The sequence below is a fragment of the Salvia hispanica genome, chromosome 5 (assembly GCF_023119035.1).
Source record: "Salvia hispanica cultivar TCC Black 2014 chromosome 5, UniMelb_Shisp_WGS_1.0, whole genome shotgun sequence".
Classification (NCBI taxonomy): Eukaryota; Viridiplantae; Streptophyta; class Magnoliopsida; order Lamiales; family Lamiaceae; genus Salvia; species Salvia hispanica.
The window spans coordinates 30,547,749-30,571,795 of record NC_062969.1 but is presented as its reverse complement, the minus strand read 5'-3'; the positions used below and the strand labels follow the sequence as shown (position 1 = coordinate 30,571,795).

General features: G+C 36.5%; 2 protein-coding genes across 2 annotated transcripts; both read right to left on the bottom strand.

The window, feature by feature from the left end:
• Window positions 1-477: 477 nt before the first annotated feature.
• On the bottom strand, window positions 478-1,881 carry LOC125189818 (probable E3 ubiquitin-protein ligase ARI8). Its single transcript, XM_048087048.1, has one exon. It carries the CDS (start codon window positions 1,879-1,881, stop codon window positions 478-480), a length of 1,404 nt encoding a protein of 467 aa, XP_047943005.1.
• Window positions 1,882-2,638: 757 nt separating this feature from the next.
• Window positions 2,639-4,931, bottom strand: LOC125190578 (pentatricopeptide repeat-containing protein At4g39530-like). The gene has a single exon (XM_048087908.1). It carries the CDS (start codon window positions 4,889-4,891, stop codon window positions 2,945-2,947), a length of 1,947 nt encoding a protein of 648 aa, XP_047943865.1. The 5' UTR covers window positions 4,892-4,931; the 3' UTR covers window positions 2,639-2,944.
• Between the last annotated feature and the right edge of the window lie 19,116 nt (window positions 4,932-24,047).

Here is a 24,047-nt window from a genome sequence, read left to right as displayed (position 1 = left end):
AAGATATTATTTCACTACTTTAGTTATGAAACAAGAATATCCAATGCAAAGAAGACTGGAAGTCGGTTTGAGTATCACACTTGGACTTTGAAAACTAGTGCAATGAATTAGTATCACCTAGTGGACATGCTTATTTATATGAACGTCACTCATGGCTAGGGAGGGTCGCTACAATTGGCTAGGCCCTCTCTCGAGTGACACGTGGATTAACCTACAATTCGAAGCAAACACCTTAATTCTAAAGACCCAAGCCCTCTCTCTAGGGGTCGCTACAATTGGCTAGGCCCTCTCTCGAGTGACACGTGGATTAACCTACAATTCGAAGCAAACACCTTAACTCTAAAGACCCAAGCCTTCTCTCTAGCACATGCTTCTCTCGAATGCATAATAATGCAATCTGTACGAAATTATATTAAGTGCAAGAAGAAAAAGCAGAAGATAAATTTAATTATTGTGAAGGATATTATTCTAAGAATCCTATGCACCCTCAACTTCTGAAAGATCATTCTCGAGAGCCCTAACCAGATTCTGAAAAAACTTGGCAGTAACCTTAGTGAGATTAACCAACTTGGCTCTATACTCAGCAAACTCCTCCAACGCTTTCCCAGCAAAGTTGGCTCCCTCCTTCTCGGCGCAGTGGTGCAGCCTCTCCAGCGATCGCTCCGCATCCCCCTGCAAGAACTCGAAAATCTCCTTCTTCTTCCTCTCCTCCCTCCTCACGTAGTATCCATACGCGTAGCTCCACTTGAGCACGCGCCTACACTCCACGATCTGGTCCCAAACCTCAACCACAAACTCCAGTTCCGTCTCCTTCACCCCCTGCGCGGCTGAGAGGGCCGGGACCCTCTCGCTCCTTGCGCGCGCTGCATCCGCGCGTGCAATCTCCCTCGACCTGTGATTCAACGCCCATCTCTCGAAGTAGAAGGAGTACCTGGCTAGCTCTGCCCTCGCCTCCATCAAGCTGCATTCCACCACGGCCTCCTTCTCCCTCGTGTACTCGTTGCACGTGTGGCCGTAGTTCTTCCACTTCTGCATACAATTCCAGCAGAATTCGTAGCGGCATTTGCACGTCATGTGGCAGCATCCTTGATTCTTCTCAATATTTTGATTGCAGTTAGGGCAGGCCTTGGTGTAGGCCACGATCCACGATTTGTTGTCTGCTTCCGACGTGTTCTTCTCCGCCCACTTCGCCACCGTCCCGCAGCTCACTGGCCTGTGCTGCTCCTCCGTGCACTGCCAGCAGAATTTGAAGCTGCAGTCGCAAGTCACGTCATAGTCCTCCTTTCCTCCGAAGAATTCCACTGCGAATTCGCACCCGGGGCCAGGGCACCACTTCCGGGCCGGGCTCGCCTCCACGTACGATTCATACAAATAGCGACGGAATTTGAGGCCGTCCTCAGCGGGAGAGACGGCCTGAATCACGTCGAGGCCGGCCACGGTGGTGCACTTGGGCTCGGGGCATCGGAGTGTGAGGCAGGCGGCACCGGCAGCGGCGATGTAGCCGACCCAGCAGTCGGTGCAGAAGACATGGCCGCAGGCGGCAGAGAGCGTGTGGGAGACGGTTTCCATGCAAATTTTGCAGTAGAGATTGTTTTGGAGGAGAGGGACGCCGCCGCCGAAGGATTGGCTGAGTTTTTCGTCGGTGAACCAGTCGTCGAGAACGGAGTCGACGGTCCATTTGTGGCGGAGGAGGAGGCTGCAGGCGATGCCTCTGGTGACGCCGAGGAGATCCGAAACTTCGGAGATGTCGTTTTGTTGGAGCTGTTTCAGTGTTTCCTCATTCAGGATTTTGTAGGGTTTGTCATTGACTATGGTGGGGCCCTCCAAGGAGGCGTAGCCGTCATCGCCGCTTGAGTATTCGTCCTCTTCTTCGTAATCCATTTTGATTGATGTGAATTTTTTGTATGCCAAACCCAAACCCAAACACAAAGATTGAGTTTGTGAAGAATACGAATCTCATATAAACAGATTTTGAATCCGATGAAGATTAGGTTTAGGATACAGTTTGCATTATAAATAATTTATATATTCATTATTATTCCATATAAAATATTGTTTCCATATTAGTAAAATATTTGCTAATATATTGTTAGGACGTGAGAATGGTAACATTCTTTGTTTATACAATTTTACTCAATAAATATCTAATTTCACTTTTTATAAGTGACCCTATATTCCACTAACTCATTCCATTCACATTTTATTATAAGCTAATATAAAAGTAGGTTCCACATTATACCCACTTTACTTCATAAAGTCAAACAATTAATTAATTTAATACTACTTTCTTTGTCCACAAAAAATAGTCTGATTTTACCATCTTGGAATGTCCACAAAAAATTGTATCATTTCTAAAAATAGAAAGTTTCTCTATCATACTTTACACATTTTTTTCTTCTCTCTCACACTTTACTTACTTTTTCTTAGGCTGTCAAATTGTGCGGGTTGGACCGTTATCGTGTCAACCCATTGTCAACCTGGAATCATCGGGTTCTTATAGGGTCTTCCAATGGGTTCGTGTTGCATATATATAAGGAAAAATGAAACAAATGCATAAAATTACAAGTTTAATTGAATTAGAATTCAGTTCAGTAGTTTGAATAAAACAAGTTATTTTTCTACTACATGTTAGCTGAATGAATTACTTAAGAAAAAACAAAAAATTAGAGGTAGCTGAATGAATGAAGTGACTTATAATCATCAACAGCTAAGTTAGAATTACAATAATTCCAACTTGTAACTAAAACTATTGTTGTTATTCACATTCACATATCAAAATGGCTCTGAAAATGCTATTTCTGTAAAATGCATTAAGATATTGCAGACTACACTCACCTGAAAGAAAGACCCGATGAAGCTTGACTGTTGCCCTCGGATTAGGGGGCATGGAATGAAGAATATGTGGCAGTGAGGTAAATTTCATGCATAATGTTCAGATCTCCAACTAAGTCCAGCTATAACCAGCTTCCTTCTTCATTGCCTTCTCCTCCATAAGATTTCGGACTTCAGATGCTTCACTCCACATATCAGAATCAGCATAGATATTCGATAGCATCACATGAGCTGATGTATCCTTTGGATCTATGCATAAGATTTGCTCAGCAGCATACCTGGCCAGCTCCAAATGTCTGTTAATCACACAACCAGATAGAAGACTTCTCCACACTACTTTATTGGAAGCACCACCATAATTTCTTATGAAATCATATGCCTCTTTTGTCTTCCCTTTTCGAGCAAACAGGCCGACTACGCAAGCCAAATGATCCGTTCTTGGTGTAATACCAAATTCTCTAGTCATTGATCCAAAATGATGCAATGCCTCCTCCGTTGCTCCAACATGTCCACATGATGACAGCACTCCAAGGTATGTGATGTCGTCCGGTTTGACCCCATTCCTCAGCATAATGCCAAAGATTTCAAGTGCTTCTCTGCCAAATCCATGTTGAGCATAGCCGCCAATCATGGCATTCCATGAAACAAGATTCTTTCTCGGGAGAGTGTCGAAAACTTTTCTTGCATCGTTCAGTCGCCCACACTTGGCATACATATCTACTAAAGCACTTCCAACCACCACGTTAGCATCTAATCTAGGTTTAATGATGCAGCAGTGAGTTTGCTTCCCCCACTCGGCTGCGGGCAGATCGCCACAAATGCTCAAAAGACTTGAATATGTGTAAGTATCAGGTTCGAACCCTTCCAACAACATCCCCTGGATAACTCGGATTGCTATATCATAAGATTTTGCATTGATGCAGCCAGCTAATAAAGCATTCCAACTAACAATATCACACGTATCCATTTCAGAAAATGTTTTGAAGGAATCACATAAGCAGCCGAGTTTCGCATAATAGTCAAGCAGCGCATTCGAGACAAAAATAAATGGCTTAACTCCCATCTTTATAATCAAGCAATGGAGCTGCATCCCTCCTTTAATTTCAACATCCCTACTAAAGGCTCCCAGCACACAAGCAAATGTCTGCTCACTAGGTTTCAAGCCGGCGGAAATCAACTCTTGGAAAAGATCAATAGCCTCTCTGCTTTTTCCAAGATGCACGCAGCCTCCAATCAACGCAGTCCAAGCTGTGATACTCGGCTTCTCTGCCTCTCTCAGCGCCCTACTCGCGTGCTCCAAATCGCCACATTTTACATAAAGATTAATCAAGCATGTCACAACATATGGATCAATCCTAACACCAGATTTGACAGCCAGAGCTTGGACTTGCTTTCCAACATCCAAAATCAGCAATGCAGCACAAGCATGTAAGATGCTCACGTACGTAAACTCGTTAATTTTTACCCCAATCCTCAAAGACCTCAAGAAAATCCTCAAGCCCTCATCATTATCCCCACTTTGTGTGTAGCTAGTTATCAAAGAAACACAACTAACAGTATTTGGCTCAGAAATGGTCTCAAAAACTAATCTTGCAGACTTCAGCAACCCGCATTTCCCATAAAAGTTAACTAAACTATTATTCACAAAGCTATTAACAGTTTCTTCTATCTTGAATATTCTCGCGTGTATCTCTTTGCCATTCCTCAGCGCCCTAATATGAGCACAAGCCGAAAGAGCAGCAACGTAAGTGTAATGATTAGGAGTGATCCCATCTTCAAGAATCATTTCTCTGAAGCAATTCAACGCCTTCTCCAACAGGCCCATTTGGGAACAAGCGGAGATAAGTGAAGTCCAAGTGACTAGGTTTCTAACAGGCATTCCGTCGAACAGTTTCTGGGCGTAATCAATGTTACCGAGTTTTGCATACATTGTGAGCAAATGGTTGCCGCTCTGGACATCTGGATCCGGCCCGGATACAATAACCCGAGCATGGATGGATTTTCCATTGCAGATCGATTTGTTCTGAGTGGCTAATCGAATGAGGCGAGGCAAGGACATGTGGTAATATAATTTCTGCTCATTAGCGATTTTTTATTAAGGTGAGCTTTTTATTGGTTTGGCCAAAGAATATGGGATAGACTAGAGTTTTAAAAAATACTCTCTCTGTTTATTAATACTAGGCACCACTTGATCCGGCGCGGATCTTAAGAAATATAATAGAAAATAGATTGAAAAAATTAGCGGAATACGAGTCCTCCTTTTATATATTAAGTTTATAGTAAAATATGAGTATAAATAGGTTAGTGGAATATAGGGTTCATCACCAAAAGTAGTACCCCTTCGTCCCAACTAAATTGAGTCAAAATTTATGGGCACAAAAATTAAGAAATTGTGTTAAAAATTATGAGAGAGGAATAAAGTATGAGAGATAAAGATAAAGTAATGTAGGTTGTGGAATAAATTAAGAGTGATTAAATGTTTTATTTTTTTCAAAAAATGAAATAACTCAACTTAGTTGTTACATCCTAAAAAGAAATACGGCTCAACATATTTGGAACGAAGGGCATAAAAAATATAGTAAGCGTGACTAGTATTGGCGGACGGAGGGAGTATAAAAGAACTGGGTGAAAATCTATAGATTGTTAGTTGAGTTCTACTTTAAAAATCAATTTTAAAATAAAATATGAATAAAATGAATTTTGGATGTCTATTATCAAAATTTGTACTCCTTCTGTAATGTAATAAATATTACACTTTCTTTTGTAGTTTGTCATATAAAAGATGTTTTAATCAAATTGTCACATAAAAGATGTTATATGTATTTTTTTTTCTCTTACATGAATATATTCCTTCCATCCTTTAAAAATAGAAAATTCTTTTTGGTCTGTTTCATAAAAAAAAAACTTTTTGCTTAGGAAATTTATTTCTCTATAGGATTTATTTTCCACCAACATATTTTTTTTTCTTTCTTTCTTATGTTATCTATTATGAGACTAAAAGAGTAAAAAGTAAGTATAAGACAGACATACCAAAAATGAAAATAGTGACAGATAGTAAAGGGAGTAATTTATTTAATTAATTTAAAAATTTACAGTAAAAAAAGTAAGCAATAAAACATGATACGGTATTTTATGCTCCATCTACCCTAATCTAAAGTGACAGCTTGATGAAAAGACATTTTTGCCTTTTTTGGAGGGAAAAAGTAAGAGCACTCCCAATGGTCTCCCTTATTTCTCCCTAACTCCTGTCACATCAGCGCACACATCAGCACCAAAATTTATCCCCAGTTTTTAGCCAACTTTTAGCCAACTGCTCCAATGGTTTCTCCCTTATTTCTCCCTAACTCAACATTTCATTTTTACATCATCATTTTTAATATTATTTAATTTTCCCTACAAATGTGTTTAATAAATAGATTTATAAATGAACAATTCGTCGTTGTATTAATCATTGGAAAATATAATACAACGAGAAAAAAAAACTACAAATAAAAAACCATAAAAAACAAGGATTTAAAAAACTAAGAGGGAGGGGCGTCCGGCGAGAGGCCCATCTTGATCTTCATAGCCGGCGTAATTCTACCGACTACCGAATTAACGCCGGAAAAGCCGACTCCCCCCATCGGGGGATTTCAAAAATCCGCGATAAACCCCGGTTTTAACGCCGGCCATTGGGAGTGCTCTAAAGCTATTTTATTTACCCTTTTTGGTCATTAAGAAAAAATGGTAACCTTGGATAGCAAAGAGGCAAATATTTTTGGACAAACAAGTTTTCAAATAATGATAAATAATGTAGAATGTTTGAGAATTCATTTATTCATTCTTTTGAACTAATGTAAACTAATTTTCTCGATTGCATTGCTAATCTTTTGGGGGATATTCCGCCTGGAAACCGCGCCCTTTCCGGCGACAAAACAAAGGTGGATCTTTCCATCTCCCCTTTTTCTGAGAATTGGAACACCAAAATATTGAGTTTATTTTACAAATTTTGAAAACATGAAAAAATTAAGAGAAAGATATCTAACCGGGAACAAGGTCAACGCCGGTATGAAAAAACAGGGTGACGGCGGCCACCGAATGTAGTTGCTGTCGCCGGGCAGCAAAACTGTGGGGCGTGAAACCGAGAGAGATTTGACACAAGGCGGAAGAACCGGGGGGTCGGGCGGAAGAGCGGCGGCGAGTCGGGCGAGGGAGCGGTGGGGGGCGGCGAAATCGAGGAAGAGCGCGGCGAGTCGGGCGGAGGGAGCGTGGGGCGGGCGGAGAGTCGTGGGAGGAGCAGCGGATGGGCGGAAGGAGCGCGCGAGTGGCAGCTCCGTTGGGAAGATAAAGAGAGAAGAGAGATAGGGGGAGTGAAATGGGGGCCGCCCTGTGTAGAAGCGTATTAGGGGTTTGATCAAAGATTAGTATTAATTTATGTAGTAAATATTTGGGCTTTGTTTCAGGATTTTTTAATGAATTTTCTATAATAAATGAAAACAACAATATAAAGCATCACCATCCGTGCTCTTAGCTAAGACACGAAGGGGCCCGGACCCATTTTACTTTGTCCTTAGTAAGAGCACAACACCCACATCCATGCTCTTAGCTAAGGACAAAACTCAAGTCCCATCATTTTATTATTCAATTTAAATAAAAACATTTCCAAATATTAAAATGCATTAAAAATACCTGGATTACATCAATTATAAAATAATTAAAAATTACATAATTCAAATCCTAAAAATTAAAAATTACATAATTAAATCCTAAAAATTAAAAATTACACAATTAAAATCCATAAAATTAAAAAGGCCCACTACTCGTTGTCGAATTTTGCTCAAATGTGATTGATTAGATCTTTTTGTAGCTCATTGTGGGCTCTTGTATCGTTGCGCAAAGAATCCGTCTTTGCTCTTGTGGATTGCTGAACGACTTCACGAAAATCGACCACCTTGGGTAGATACCATCGGCGAGATAGTAACCCGTAGTATGCATTTCCGTTGACGGTGAAGTCGATCGCCGGTGCTACACTATTCAAACCATCATCGAAGAGTGGTGAAGAATATAACACGTTCAAGTCGTTGTTGGATCCGTCAACACCGAAATATGCATGTCAAATCCATAGGCGGTAGTCGGGGACCGCCAAGGATAGCGTTGGGCGCCGCCCTTTTTGGCAGCTTAAGTATTGACCCCTCCAAGCGTCGGGCAATTCTTCCACTTCCAATGCATGCATCAATGCTGCCAGCATCCGAGAGAAAACCGTGGGCTGTTTTGTGAAGACGAAGCAACCGTTGACAATCATCGGTGGTGGGTGCCCGAAGTTCCTCACCTGAAAGCGAACGAACGCCGTCGCAAAAATTCTTAAGGCATAGGATTCCGGGTTGACTCACCGACATGAAAATACCTCGTCGAAGAGTCAGCCTTTTGCCCAGTAGCAAGTTGTCGGATGGCACAAGTACACTTTTGCAACACCGAGAGACTTTGCCGACCGTTGCGTTCTGCGACCTTCTTGAAAGTATTCAACGCGGATGGACAATGTGTTGACAATACGCATAAACAACCATTTTGACATGCGAAAATGGCGCCGAAAGTAATCTTCCGGATACCGCGGTCGGTCGGAAAAATAGTCGGCAACGACCCTTTTCGTGGGCTCCTCTCGATCACGAGGGATGTAGCGACGTTTGCTCTAGTTGGTTGAGGGCGGGGGTATTGGCGGCGATATAGGCCGCACGATATTGTTCATAATATTCTTGTTCTTCGCGCCCACTTCCGAAAGAGATTGGTGAAATCCATTTTTGAATTTTTTAGAGAGGTTTGGTGAGAGAGGAAGATGTAGATGATTTAGTATGAAAAAGTATGAATGCGAGATAATTTGATGTGAAAAGTGTTTAATGAATGTGTGTATTTATAGATGATTTTGGGATAGAAAAAATCACAAAAATCCAAAAAAAAGTCCATAAACGGCTCTATTTTTTCGAATCCAAAAATATATATTTTTTTAATTTTTGGTATTATTTCGAATTAATTATGAATTTTTTTTAAATCGAATTTTCCTACGGCTAAGCCGTCCCAAACGGACGTGGGCACGTAGGGTCCGCGCGACAGAGGACGACGCTTTCTCTTCAACCTGCATGCTCTAACAGCTTTTTTACTACTCCATTGATACTCTTTTTAACTAAATGGGGATTTAATTTGGATGTTGGGATGATTAATTTATTTTATATCTGTCAAAATTTAAATAAATTAATTAATTTCCATGGCCAAAAATAATTATTAATAAAATATACTACGGAACAATAATTTGTATTGTCTGAATAATACTCCTTCGTCCCCCAAAGTTTATCTCAATCGGACATGGGTTTTAAAAAATCTAATAAAAAGTGAATGAAAAATTAATGAACGTGCCTACTTTTACAAGATATTAGCTTTTTTAATAAAATGTGAACATGAATGACTGGGACCGGAGTGATAAACTTAGTCAATTTCTCACTTAATATTACACACTAATATTATTTTTGTGAAAATAAAGTAACATTAAAATAATAATTTTTTAGAATAAGATTTAAAGATTGTTGATATTTAAGAATTTATTCTAATTTATTACTATTTCGTTTTTTTAAAACTTTAAGTAAAAAAAAAATTGATTGATTATAAGTAAATAAATAATAATATATTAAAATTGAAAATAACCAAAATACCAAACCCAAAATTTCAAAGTTATCGGCTTATAATTATATTGAGATTTGATTATTCACTTTATGTATTTATGGAGTGGTTCCCAATTAATTGTAGAAATTAATTATAGTAAATTCTACTATATTACTAATTATATATTGTTAGAGAAGTTACAACTTTAATTATATACAAATACCAAATCAAAAATTTCAAAAGTACTACGTTTTTAATTATTGTAAATTTTGATATTTATTTCGGTGTAGTATATATGTAGTTAATTTTTAATTATTCGAGAACTAATTTGTAGTAAAGTCTATGACACTAATTATATTTAATCATAAAATAATTATAGTACACGTGTTAATCTTTACTGAAAAGTTTAGTTTGTTAAAAAATTATCATAATAAATGCGTATAATTTATACTTTTAGGTATATTTATTATGTTTTCATCAATCTTTTTAATATAGTCATAAATTTAGATTTTTTTATTAATATTATTTTTTACTTTTATATTTTAATTATAATAAAAATCAAAATAAATTCATGTAAACAAACCAAACTAATGAACAATTTTTATTCCTTTCGAGTTATGCCAGAGTAGTTGAGTCATTATAATAAATATACTTACTACAATTTCGACTTTAAAGGTTTTTATTTTATTTATTTTATTGATTGGTACATTAAATTTATCATGGTACAATTAAATTATTGTAATGACTATTTGTACATCTAGATATTTACAAGATATAATATATTGTTTATATATTTTCTAGAATAAATGATAGACTTTAAATATTTTAATTAAGAGTATAATCCTCTTTTGGTCCTAAACATATGGCCGATTTATGATTTTGGTCTAAAACATTCACTTTTCAAAAAGTAAGTCCAAAACATACGAAAATGCTCTCGAATAGGTCCTTTTTACGGTTCCGCAATTTCGGCGGTCAACCGTCAATTAGGGAAAATTTGACTCGATTAGCTTATTTTAATTACTGTATCTAATTGAATTTTTTTTTCTTTGGATTTTACATTTTTAAATCCTAAATGGAAATAGTGAAAATACTCTAATATTAAACAAAAATTCAACACTCATTTCATTCAAATTTCTCTCCCCTTTTCTCCCGCTCCTTCTTCTTGTTCCTCCCAAGAACCCTAATTCTTTTCTCCATCTCTGCAACAAACAAACACCTTCGAACATGGGTCGTTCGACGTGTAGCTGGAACTCCGTCGACGTCGACAGCGACCGCGACCGGTCGTGACTTCGGAGACCTCCGATTTAGCTACGCTTTCTACTATTGTAAGAAGACGGCGGCACTCGTATTGGCACCGGACAAGGCAAACCGTCGAGGGGAAGCTTTACTTCATATGTGAGAGGAAGGAATGAAGTTTCTTCAAGTGGTGCGAGCCAAATCGTGATGTCGAAGCTCGGGCCTGTTCTTCGTCCACCTCGACAGTGGTGCCGATTTTGAGGAGCTGGCTTTAAATTTTAACGCAATTAATGAAAAAATCCGAAATTAGTGAATGTTTTGAGCTTTGTTCTTTGTTTTGTCGTTGTTGTAACACTTTTGTTTATGTTCAAGTAATTTGATGTAGTGTTTGCAAAGTGAATCGTATCGAATTTTGAAGTAGATAAGTAATTTAAATTTGTTATTGTAACATTGTTGTTCGTATTTGAATTTTGAAGTGAATCGTTCATAATTTTCTTAGAAAAATCGCGTAAAAGCACTAATTGGACAATCCTAAAATATAAGACAAAGTAATCCTTCATATAAATTATTTACTTCCATTTGGTCCGATCAATTACGCACACCAATTTTAGACTTACATGTACAACATTTTGTAGGTGATGTTGGTTTCATACGCTATGGATTGCTTTCTTCGTATGTGATTGTTTCTTCGTCGACTATGTCTATAACCGACATCAAATTGAACCAATAAATAACAACAAAATACAATACAAAGTGGTCCTTCATATTCATTTTTTACTTCGAATTGGTCCTAAACATTTACACGATCAAAATGCCATTGGCATAAGGTACCGTTCTATCCTACCACCAACAAAGCTCAAAAACAACCGAGTTACAACCACAAAAAAAAAAATTGTCATAAGGCAATGTATCAACCTTAACACCATCAACATTCAAAAATCATCAAAATCCAAAAACCATCAACACCAAATATTCATGACTCGATTTTTCGACTTGCTTCCTCGCGTCTTCAACTTCGAATCGGAAAACAATGGACTTCGAACCGGAGGAGAAGAACTAGGTTTGAACCCACAACATCCGACGAAGCCGACGCTCCTTGTTCGTCAGCGGATGTCCTTCGTCGCTTCCTCTTCTCGAGTATGCGTGTTTCACTTCACCGAGACCGTCGGCGTAACGTAACAGTTGGGCGTATTCCAACTCATGAAAACTAACAATAATCGGTCGGATTCAGGATTTTTGGTCGGAATCGGAGCTAGGGTTCTTAGGAGAGGGGCGTGAGAGAAGATAGAAAAGAAAATGATGTTTCGTTTTTTCAGACTTAGAAAATTTTAGAAGAATGGAGGGTTTTAATTATGGATGTCAATCGGGCCGGCCCACCGGGTTTCGGGCCAATCCTACTCGGGTTGCGGGCTAATCGAGTTGCGATTTTTTCGGGTTATAAAATTTCAACCCTAACCCTAAAAGCTCGGGTTTCGGGCTAGCTCAGCGGGTTAATAAAGTTAACGTGCGATCGATCCAAGAAATATTGACAAAAATTAGTTATATTTAAAAAAATATAAAATATTTAATTATAGATAAATTTGAGATATATAATTAAACTAAAACATAAACATGACCAAATACTAATATTTGAGATTTGTGCAAAATAAAACATAAATTTATAACAATATAAAGCATGTTTTAAAACATGTTTTAGAAATTTAAATATTTTTTAATGAATTAGAAGTTTCTAATTTATTTATTTATTATTATGTTAATAAAAATTTAATATATAATTTGTATATTTAATATAAAATTGAATTTTTTTTTTAAGTTATCTATATTATAAATATAATCAATGAAAGTATCCAATTAGGAGTCAAACATATAGAACAATAGAAATTTTATCCGGTTTTCGGGCCAGCCCATCGGTTTTTCGGGTCTGGCCCTAACAGGTTGCGGGTTAATCGAGTGCGGGCTAATCGGGTTGTAATTTTATCGGGCTAAAAATTTTCAACCCTAACCCTATAAATTTAGTGGGCTATTCGGGCCAGCCCACGGGTTGGGGCTGCATTGACATCCCTAGTTTTAATTTTGGAAGAATGAGGAGATTTGTCTTTTTATTTCAAATTCTAATATTGAATTATTTAGCAAAATAATTAACATAATATTAACCAATTAATAATCTCTGATTAAGTCTAAGTGAGTCAAATTTTCGCTAAATGACGATACCATTTTTCATAAATCGGTCCTTATGTTTAGGACTAAATTACTCTCCTCGAGTCCGAGATAATTTGACCGATTATTAGATTTCCGAGCAGATCCCCAGCGTAATTTATGCTCGTTTAAAACTTTCAGGGACGTTTTAGTGAGTGGGCCACTGTATTCCAAAAACTACTTCTTAAGTTATCTTTAGCATTTATTATAAAAAGCTAATACTTTAAAAGTGGGACACACAACCGCGGCAACTTTTCGACTCACTCTCCAGTTAAATTTCTTAAAAGCGAGTGTCGGAGTCAAAGTGTCCCACAATTATCTGGGATGGAGGGAATACTATACTCTTTAATTAATGAAAGAAAAGGGGTAAAAGAAAGTAAGACTGACAATTTTTTATCCGACATGAATCTGCGCGAAGTTAACTGATACAATCACGTACGTATGGGGTTTGGGATCTTTATAGGGTCGACCCAATAAGAACTCGAAGATTTCGGGTCGAGATAGGGTCAGATTTCTTATGTCCCGTGCGTAGCATTGGTAATATATGGTGCATTTATTTTTATTTTATTTTACTCCACTTAGTTTTTTTTTGTTCATCTCTTTTTATATATACTCCACTTAGTTCATAGATTAAAAAATATAGAAATTGTATGCCGAATATGAAATGTTTCATTTAGACTGGGTTGGGAGGAGTATAGTTTTCTTTTTATTATTATTTATGATGTTATTAGTGTTAGGTTTGGTATACTGAGAAAAGCATGTTTCGAGCAAGTTTCGCTCGAATAGAATCTTGCTTGTATACGTAAAACTCTATATCCACTTTTATCCCGATTAGTAGTATTATTCGAGCATGTTCGCACGAATAGAATCAGTATATTATTACATTGTGTTTACTTGTGCATTTATAAGATGTTTTACAAACAATTTAGCATAAGAAGTAAACAAAGCCTAAGTCTTTGCTTAGTAGTGGTTATGTGGGCGTAAATGCACTTTAAGGTAACACAATCGGTTCTATGCAATGCTTTGTAAAAGAGAAAGAAGAATTTCTACAACCTAGATAGGCTTTAGCATGCCTATCGTGAAAGGTTGCAATGTCATCTGATTGTTTCTAAGCCTTTCCTAAAAGCTAAGATGACGTTGGTGTGGTATAACACCGAATGGATCTAACAACAAGGCGTGTCTTTATGCTATCTATTGAAAGACTAGGTCTTGATAAAATACTTTTTTTAATCTACATGTTAGAGCATACGGTATTGATTATGCACTACTTTGACTTATCAAATGGTGCTGTGATTTTTCGCAACCAATAATCGATATATTGGGTAGTGGTAATTACACATCCAGCGGTGCTAGGATTGCTATTATGTTGAATCGCCTGGCGAGGTGAGTCTCGTTTGATAATGTCCTCAAGAGGAGCTCGAACAAGGTTTTATTATTCGGAAAACTGACTAGTTGGAGTTTTATTACTCTATGAATAATAAATAAGTGTTTCTTGCTAAGTCCACTTCTTGGAATTAATAAGATATTAATTAATTAAGTCCATAGAAGACATTAATTAATTAATGGACATTTATGTCTTAAGCACGGGAAATAAATAATAAACAAAATGGAAACCTGGATTACTTGTAATTTCAGATTTGGATGGGGAGTGCAATATTACTTCTGTAGTGGCTGCTCGTAATATTCCAATATAAGCTTGTATTAAATTGTGGGTTCAATTTAATTAGTAAAAAACTAATTGGGGGAGCCCATATCCAAAACCTTCCATAGATCCCTGACTGAGCCCAATATGAACTTAATATAAATAGGAGAATAAAGGAGAGACAAAATCACAATTAATTATTAGATGAAATTTTCGTCCCCCTCTCTAATTAGTAGAGGAGCTCGAAAATTCTTCAGCTCTCCTCCGTGAGGAATTTCTGTCTTCTTCTTTATTCGAGTCCTAGTATTTTGATAAGATCAGCCCACCCTCGATATCGAGACCTGCTTCGGGAACCACAGTAAGAAGATTCGTGGTCTAGTATTGAAGATCATCCCGTGAGAAGGCGCGATCAATCGACGATTCTTTGGAGAATCAAATTGGTAACTCTAAATCGTAGAAATCATGTTTAGGATTTATATTTTTCTAAGCATGAAGTATTTGTGTTCTAGCATGCAATTATCTGTTTAACATGTGAATTGATTAATCGCATAATCGGTCAAATATATCCGTATCTGATTTATTTGTTTTGTACAAGTCTTCCGCTGTGCAAGGGGTACCAAACCCCAACAATTAATTATTTATAATGTTATGAATACTTAATGTAATTAACACATATTCTTAATCATAAACTCATTATATTTTTATTATCCTTTTTCTTTAATTTATTTACTTTATAATTTTTCTTCATTATATAAAAATATGTTTTTAGTTATAAACAATTATATTGCAATTTCAAAAGTTATGAACTACTGGTTTGTTATTGTTTTACTTATGTTTTTGTTTGCATTTATGAATACTAATGTTTTGTTAATCGAAACTGGTGAGCTATTTATTCGTTCAAATAATTTGCTGTTTTTTTTTTCTTTTGTAAATAGTAGTATTTTCTATGTCATCCACATATCTCCTCTTTTGTTATTTCTTTTATTTTATACTCCTACACTCATATCAAATATTAAAATAGTTTACAATTATCTGCTAAAATATGAAATATTTTATTGAGAGCGGGTTGAGAGAAGTACAAATACTTTTTTTTTGTTGTTTATAATATTTTTAATTGTTTATAATATTACAAATACTTATTTTAATTCTTTCTTATCTCTAAATATATTTTTATAGTTATTTACTCTTTATTTTTTATTTTAAGGTAATATATCTTTATTATTTAAAAATATTTTGTCCTGTGCATAGCACAGATGTTAACACTAGTTAGTTCATTAGGATGTTAAGTGATTTATTTTCTTTTAGGATGTTACACTTAAAGTGATTTATTTTCTTTTTAGCAAATATAACATAGTTAATCTCTTATTTTATTTATTATCCAAGCCTCTTGACCTAGCGGTTAAGGGGGCAAGGATATCGCGTCCCCATCCTAGAGGTCACGAGTTCGACCCCTAGGAGGCGCAATCTGGGATTAATTTCCTATGTGGACCTGACAAGCTTATGGGCCTGTACCCAGGGGCAGGGGTTTGTTAAGTTTGCTTGTGTGGGCTTGTGGGCCTGCCGAGCTTATGGGCCTGTACCCAAGCTGTGGGTGGGTGGGTGAGGTTAAGTTTGCTTGTCATAATTCGAACTCATTTCGAGGGTAGATGGAGAACCATTGACGACCCTCTTAAAAAAAATCTCTTTTATTTTATTCTCTTTTCATTTTATTATATTCTTATTATTTTATTCCCTTTCTACTTAATTCTCTAAATTGCATTTTTTTTTAATATTATGCCAAAAAAACGTATTGCTTATAGCGGACGAAGGGAGTAGTTTTGCATTGAAAAATGCTAACCAATGAGCTAGAACGCTTAGAGCTTTGCTTGAAAAGGCCACAAACTGGAAATTGGAGACAGTGTATGAGTTGGTAAAAGTTAATACTCCCTCCTCCCGCCTAGGGGTGTTGAAACGAATAGCGGGTAATGGATAATACCCATCCCGACTCAATACCCATCAGGTATTGGATACCCGCTACCCGATGAAAAAAGGAAATAGGATCGGGGTCGGGTATTATGATTTTGGGTTTGACGGGTATCGAGTTTATCCGTTATGCTTGATAAAATGATACTTTGGGTGCATAAAATGATAGTTTCTGAAAATGATAAAATGATACTTTGTGAATAGTGTTTTGTTCTACTTAAGTGACAAGTTATTTGGGTAAATAAAAAGATATTTGTGTAGATACAATGATGGTTTTACATTATAAAATGATAGTTTCATGGGCTAAAATGATACTTTATGTTTGTGTGTGTGTGTCCTGCTGCTGTGTTTGTGTGTGTTGTTGTGTGTGTCTCTGTGTTTGTGTCTGTGTGTGTTTTGTTGTGTTTGTGTGTGTGTTGCTATGTGTTTGGATGATTTATTTAAATGAAGAAAAGGTTCTTTTGCCTGATAAAATGATACTTTGGGTGCATAAAATAATAGTTTCAGAAGATAAAATGATTCATGCTTTGTTTTGTATCACCAATTCATACCTTAGTTTTGCATTGAAAAATGCTAACCAATGAGCTAGAACGCTTAGAGCTTTGCTTGAAAAGGCCACAAACTGAAAATTGAAGACACGTGTATGAGTTGGTAAAAGTTAATACTCCCTCCCGCCTAGGGGTGTTGAAACAAATAGCGGGTAATGGATAATACCCATCCCGACTCAATACCCATCAGGTATTGGATACCCGCTACCCGATGAAAAAAGGAAATAGGATCGGGGTCGGGTATTATGATTTTGGGTTTGACGGGTATCGAGTTTATCCGTTACTCGCACGGGTATACCCGTTAAATCCAATAAACCCGCTTTTTTTTAGCATTAGGATTTAAATTTTATTGTTAACTAATTAGTTCGATCATTTTATGAATGTATGGTTTATTTCTAATTTCCTTTTTGTACTATTTCTAATTTCCTTTTTGTACACTCCTACGGGAGTTTCAGGTGGTAACATAATGTAAAACGGATATTTCAATTTTTGTTTTAAAAATACAAGTCATTATTCTTAAAATTTACAATGTATTGTATGATAAATAAAAAATAAAATACTTATTGATAATAAAATTGATCACATAATTTTAGATAGATTGCAACTTGGATTTTGGCAGTGTTCAACTTATATAAACATTCAACTAACAATAAAAAGTAGATTAAAAAACAAATAAGGTGTATCGGGGTCGGGTACCCACAATGTCTGGTGCAGGACATTCAACTCGGGTATCGGGACATACCCGACTCAATGTGGGGCGGGTATCTGCCATTGTGTCCAAAATTGGGTGTCGATAACCATTTCGACACCCCTACTCCAACCCATGAAAATAGAGATATTTGGGACAACACAAATTTTAAAGTGTAATCGATAAAATAGAAGAGAGATAAAAAGAAAAAGTTTTTGGATTATGTATTTATATTAGTGGAGAATGGACACCTCATTAGCGAGAAAGAAGGGTACTATTTTTATGGGATGAGTCAAGATGAAAGAGTCTTAATTTTTATGGGACGGACCAAAATAAAAAGAGTCTCTATTTTTATGTGACAGAGGAAGTAGTAAATTATTCCTCTTCATCAGTTGTTAAATAGTACTCCTTCCGTCTCATAATAGATGTCACACTGCGGTGATGACACAGAATTTTAGGAAATGTTGTTTTGTGTGTTAAGTGGAGAGAACAAATATATATTTTTATATATCAATGTGAGATATAACTTTTTCTAAATAAAGAAATGCAATATTTCTTATGGGACAAACTAACTAGAAAATCATAATATTTACTTTGGGATAGAGAAAGTATCTCATTTGATATGTATATTTATAATTTATTTTATTAAACATGAAGATATTTGACTTAGAAAAAAAAAATTAAATCATTTTAATATACCATCTTCATCCGTAAAAGGTAGTCTTGGTAGTAAAAAGCGTGCGTCTTAGTGCAAACTAGTAAACTAAGACACAGAATTTTAGCAAATGTTGTTTTGTGTGTTAAGTGGAGAGAATGAATATATATTTTTATATATCAATGTGAGATATAACTTTTTCTAAATAAAGAAATGCAATATTTCTTATGGGCAAACTAACAAGAAAATCATAATATTTACTTTCGGATAGAGAAAGTATCTCATTTGAGATGTATATTTATAATTTATGTTATTAAACATGAAGATATTTGACTTAGAAAAAAAAAATTAAATCATTTTAATATACTATCTTCATCCGTAAAAGGTAGTCTTGGTAGTAAAAAGCGTGTGTCTTAGTGCAAACTAGTAAACTAAGAAATAGACAGATAAAAAGAATATTTGAAATACTTTTAGTAGGAAATGGCTTTTATCTTATTACAGATATAGAAATTGGGATTTAATCAAATGCAAACTCTAAACATCGTACAAACTCGAACTATAATCTGGACTATTAAAAATATTAACAGATTACAAAATAACAGCAATAGAATATATCAATACAGTGCCAATGGTTGACACCATGTTGGCATTGTGTTGATATTGTGTTGACATCAAAATCTTGAAATTTTACACTATGTTGACATTGTGTTAACATTGTATTGAAAAGTTTGAAGTTTGTACAGTATATAGAATTTGCTTATTATTATTACCCTATAAAAACTTATCACAAATCGATAGAAACTAATTCTTATTGACGTAGTTAATAGGAGTATTTGTTTTACGATAAAAACGAGTTAGTAATATATAAAAATCGTATTTGCTAAATAATTTTGAATAGTGAAAAGTGGACGGAGGATAGTCCCCCCGGGGGGGGCCCCGGGGGGGGTTTGGGAAGTGCCCCGATCCCCCCGGTTGCAAACAACCCGGATCGCCCTTTGTGGGGGGAAATCGGGCGCCTATGGGAAAGGCCGCCCCGCCCCGGGAAGGCCCCCGGCGGGGGGGGGGTGGGGAAGGGGGGGGGAGCGCCCCAACCGCGGTGGACGTTTTGCGGGTATCGGCCCGCCCCCCGTGGCTGGTTTTGGGAGTGGGGACGACCCCGGGGAGGATCGCCCGATGGGTTCCCCCTGGGGGGAAATGGGGTTTAAACCCCCGGGGGCTGGGGGAAAATTTCCGAGAATTGGGACAAATAGGGCCCAAGGTGGCAAAACCCCGGCCCGGAACTATAGCGGCGACCTCTGTGGGGCGCGGACCCCGACCCCCCCGGATGCGGAAGTTTCCATCCCCCCCCTTCTTTTCCGGTCGCCCCCCGGTTGGACAAAGCGGGCGCGGGGTGCGGGGGGCGGATCCCCTATCCCCCCGCGGGCCAGGCCCCCTCCCCCCTCCCCCGCCCCACTCAGTACACTCTCTATTCGCGTAACCATACGCGGGATGGGAAATGTACAAGGTCTTGAAAAAGGTGGGGGGCCCGCCCGCGGCCCCACGGAGAAAGATGTTTCTTCACGAGATGCTCGGGGCATGCCCGGGGTTTATTTAAATCCCAGGGGGCCGGCAGCGGGTTCGCGTGGGCTCGGGCCCCCCGGGGGGGCGGGGACGGGGGGCGGGAGACGGCGGCCGGGGATGGGGAGTAAAGTGGCGGGGGTTTTGTGTGTTGAAGCCCTTTTTTTAAAAAAAAAAAACATGACCAAAAACTTTTGACTTTTAAATATGCACCATTGGAGATGCTCTAATGTGCATTAGAAATAGGAAATATATTAGATATTCGTAGAGATACGAGCTCTTAACTTCTGCTCATAAGATTGACGTCAGTAAAACGTTATTTATATTAAAAAAACTTGCGTTAATAATACTTATACTTCATCACGTCCACGAAAAATAGTTTCATTTTGCCATTTTGAGATGTCCACAAAAAATAGTCTCATTTCTTAAAATGAAAAGTTTTCTTTCATACTTTTTCTCAAAGCTTTTCTTTCATACTTTTTCTCCCATTTATCATACTCTTACCCTAGGGATGTCAGTGTAGCCCATAACCCGTGGACTGGCCGAATAGCCCGTCAAATTTATAGAGTTAGTGCTAGAAATTTCTAGCTCGATAAAATCAAAACCCTATTAGCCTGCACCCGATTAACCCGCAACCCGTTAGGACCAGACCCGAAAACCCAATGGACTGGCCCGAAAATCTGATAAAATTTCTATTATTCTATTTTTTTTACTTCTAATTGGACACTTTATTAATTAATTTTGTAATATAGATAACTAAAAATTAACTTTCAATTTTATATTAAATATAAAAGTTATATATTAATTTTTTATTAATATAATAATTCATAAATAAATTAAAAACAAAATAAATAAAAAATAATACTACTTGGTGAGAGAGCTAAATCTTTTGGAAATAAAAACTAATTATATCTAGAAGCTCAAAATATTATGGAATCTACATAGTAGTGAAATTTATGGAGTAGTATTGACAAGTTTAGATTTCCAATGCATATTTGACACGATAAACTATCGACGTGATATGTTACCTCTTTACATTGACTGCGTAATATGGTAATGTGTCAAAATCCATGTCATATCTCAAATCCATAAACATATCGAATTCAATACTACCAAATAAACTTATTCAATTTCAACATATTCTATATATCCCCAAATTAGGCATGTGTCCAGCCATCGGTTGTTTGACGACGTCCTTACATGAATCAAATTAAAGAGACAAATATAATCTTTACAGACAAGAAAACGAAGGTAATCATCATGGTTGCAAGAAGATTCCACTTATGACTTAAATGTGCTAAAAAGATAATATTCCCATGTTGTCCAACCCTTGCAACACGCCTATGTGGACTTCGATCCTGGCTCGCCCGCCTCCCAGAACGAGGTTGCCTTCCCAGTCTTCGAAACAGCCTGAAGAACAGTTTCGGGTGGGATATTGGTTTTCACGGTCACCTTTTGACTCTCCAAATCAATGTCGAATGACTCAACACCTGCTCAAGGACATAACAGTTCAATTAATTGGCTAAATCAAGGTCCATCAGTTCATTCCAATCAAACTATTGAGCGAATGTGACAGACACTACAAAATCACATTATCATTACAATGTGTATGACCCACAACAAGTCATTGACCACTTCAAGGGATCATTTATTTGGATGATGGCTTAGACTATCATATCAATACATGTGATTTGAGTATTGCAAAGATTAGACAATCGAATGAGCTTAAAATAGTTCACTCTATCAAAAGTATGTGAACAAATTATCACCCAAAGTAAACATCCCCTTAGTGTGTTAAAGTTTATAATCATATAGAACAACAATAGTTGTTCGGTTTTTCTGGAGTGGAAACATATGCACTTATCCCTCATACGTGAATGTAGTTGAAATAGACCGCGCAATAATCTAGATTGGTAGCACTTATTGCCGGTATAAGCTATTCTGATCATTACTACAATCCATAAGAGACGATTTCTTCCTTATAGCATGTGTATAGCTCGTTAAAATTATATTTCCAACACAACACAAAGACAAAAAATAAAAAAAACTCACGAGACCAATGAATGGACATGAGTGAAGCAAAATATATCAAGTAAGACAGGTATGTTATCTAAAAAGGGAGCAGTGGACGACAAAAATACTGACATAACAAGTACGTCAATAAAGGAACACATAAGTTCTCGATATTGGCATGAAAGCAAAGATACAGACTTGAAGAAACAGAGTACCCACAAAATTTCACCTTAATAATAAGAAAGAAAGCCTAATCTTAAGAATCGCACCAAGCAAATGAACCGATTAGTAATACCGATGCAAAAACAAGGTTTATTCTTAAGATACGAATCTTGACTTTGATGGCAAAAACTCGACCAAACCTTCTGTCAGTTGGAGGATTCAGTCATGCTGTTAGTGTATATGAAAAACTTAGAAAAACAGGTCAGACTACACAAGACAAAAACAAATATTAAGAGACAGAAGTAATTGGTAGCAAAATATTGATAGCACACTAACAAAAAAAAAAAAGAAAAGAAAAGAAAAGTAAGTTGCTTTGTTGGTAGAAATTAAATTCAGTCAACATCACAGAACAAAAAGAATTTCTCCCATAAGGAAAAGCCAAAGTTAAGCAACAATTAAAAACAGAGATGCAACCAATAAAGCAGATTTTATCACACAACATCGCCACGAATAAAGTAATAATTCCTCAGTTTTCAGCAACAAAATCCAAACCCCCAATTCAAAACTTGTTCAAAATCGGTGAAAATCGCCAGATTAAGGTGAAAGTACAGACGAATTAGCACATGGACCACCATAAACCACATAAATTTCTAACGATTTCTATAAAAAAATCTTGCTTTAACCTGAGACATGGCGATAGTGTTATTGAAGCCGAGCTAGAACTATTGGGATAGATGATATGATAATGGGAAGAAAATTCGAAATGAGGCCAAGACAGGATAGCGATATTGAAAGTAATGACAAAAATGTAATTATAATAAGAAAAAATAGGAGTAAATGAATTTAGAAGAAACTTTTGTGGTTATTTAAATATTTCAATAGTTCATCCTACCACGAAAAATTTCTAAACTTTTGTGGTTATTTAAATATTTCAATAGTTCATCCAACCACGAAAAATAGTTTTATTGGTGTGGATTATACAATATTTTAACAAGTAGGAAAGAATAGAGAAAAAATAGATAAAGTAAGAGACAGAAAAAAAAAAGTAAGAAACAGAAGAAGAAAACGGTGGATAAAGTATACGAAAAAAACTTCATTTTGAAATGAGACTATATTTTTTGGACATTTCAAAATAGCAACATAGAACTAATTTTTGCGAGAAGTTATTATGTCAAAAAAATTTACTGTTAATCATAATTATTTAGGTTTCGAACCAACCCAAAATGCTAATCAATCTAAGGCTTAATGAAAATTAGTCAATGTATTTTCATTATTAATAATCCAATATTTATAAATATATCATAGACGGAACCAGGAATTTAATCAAGCCGATGCTTAAATTTAATAATAATAATAATAATTTTAATTTCAATAATATAATAAAATATATTACATGTACTATCTGTACAATTTTGACGGCACACCAGATGAATATTTTTTTTAACGAGTCATCATGTTTATACAATTTAAAGAATAGTCTCATTTTAAAAATTATTACTCCCTCTGTCCCGCTTTAGGAGTCCCGGTTGATCAATTTTGGGCGTCCCACTTTAGGAGTCCCGGTTGAGATAAATTAATAAAAAATGCCTACAAAGTGTTAAAAGTAGGTCCCAACATCCACTACAACTAATAAAAAAGTGTTAAAAGTGGATCCCAACATCCACTAAAACATTTATTTATTGGACACTCAACTAAAAGTGGGTCCCAACATCCACTACAATATTTATTTATTACACACTAAACACTTTTTTCTTAAAACATGTGCCCGACTCAACCGGGACTCCTAAAGCGGGACGGAGGGAGTATTGAAGATTTCTTTCGCCACACTTAAGGGTGGGTCGATACGATATATCGTATCGAAAACGTTGTATCGTGTATCGTATCGAAAATATCGATATGAAAGAATTTCATATCGTTAATTTGATATAT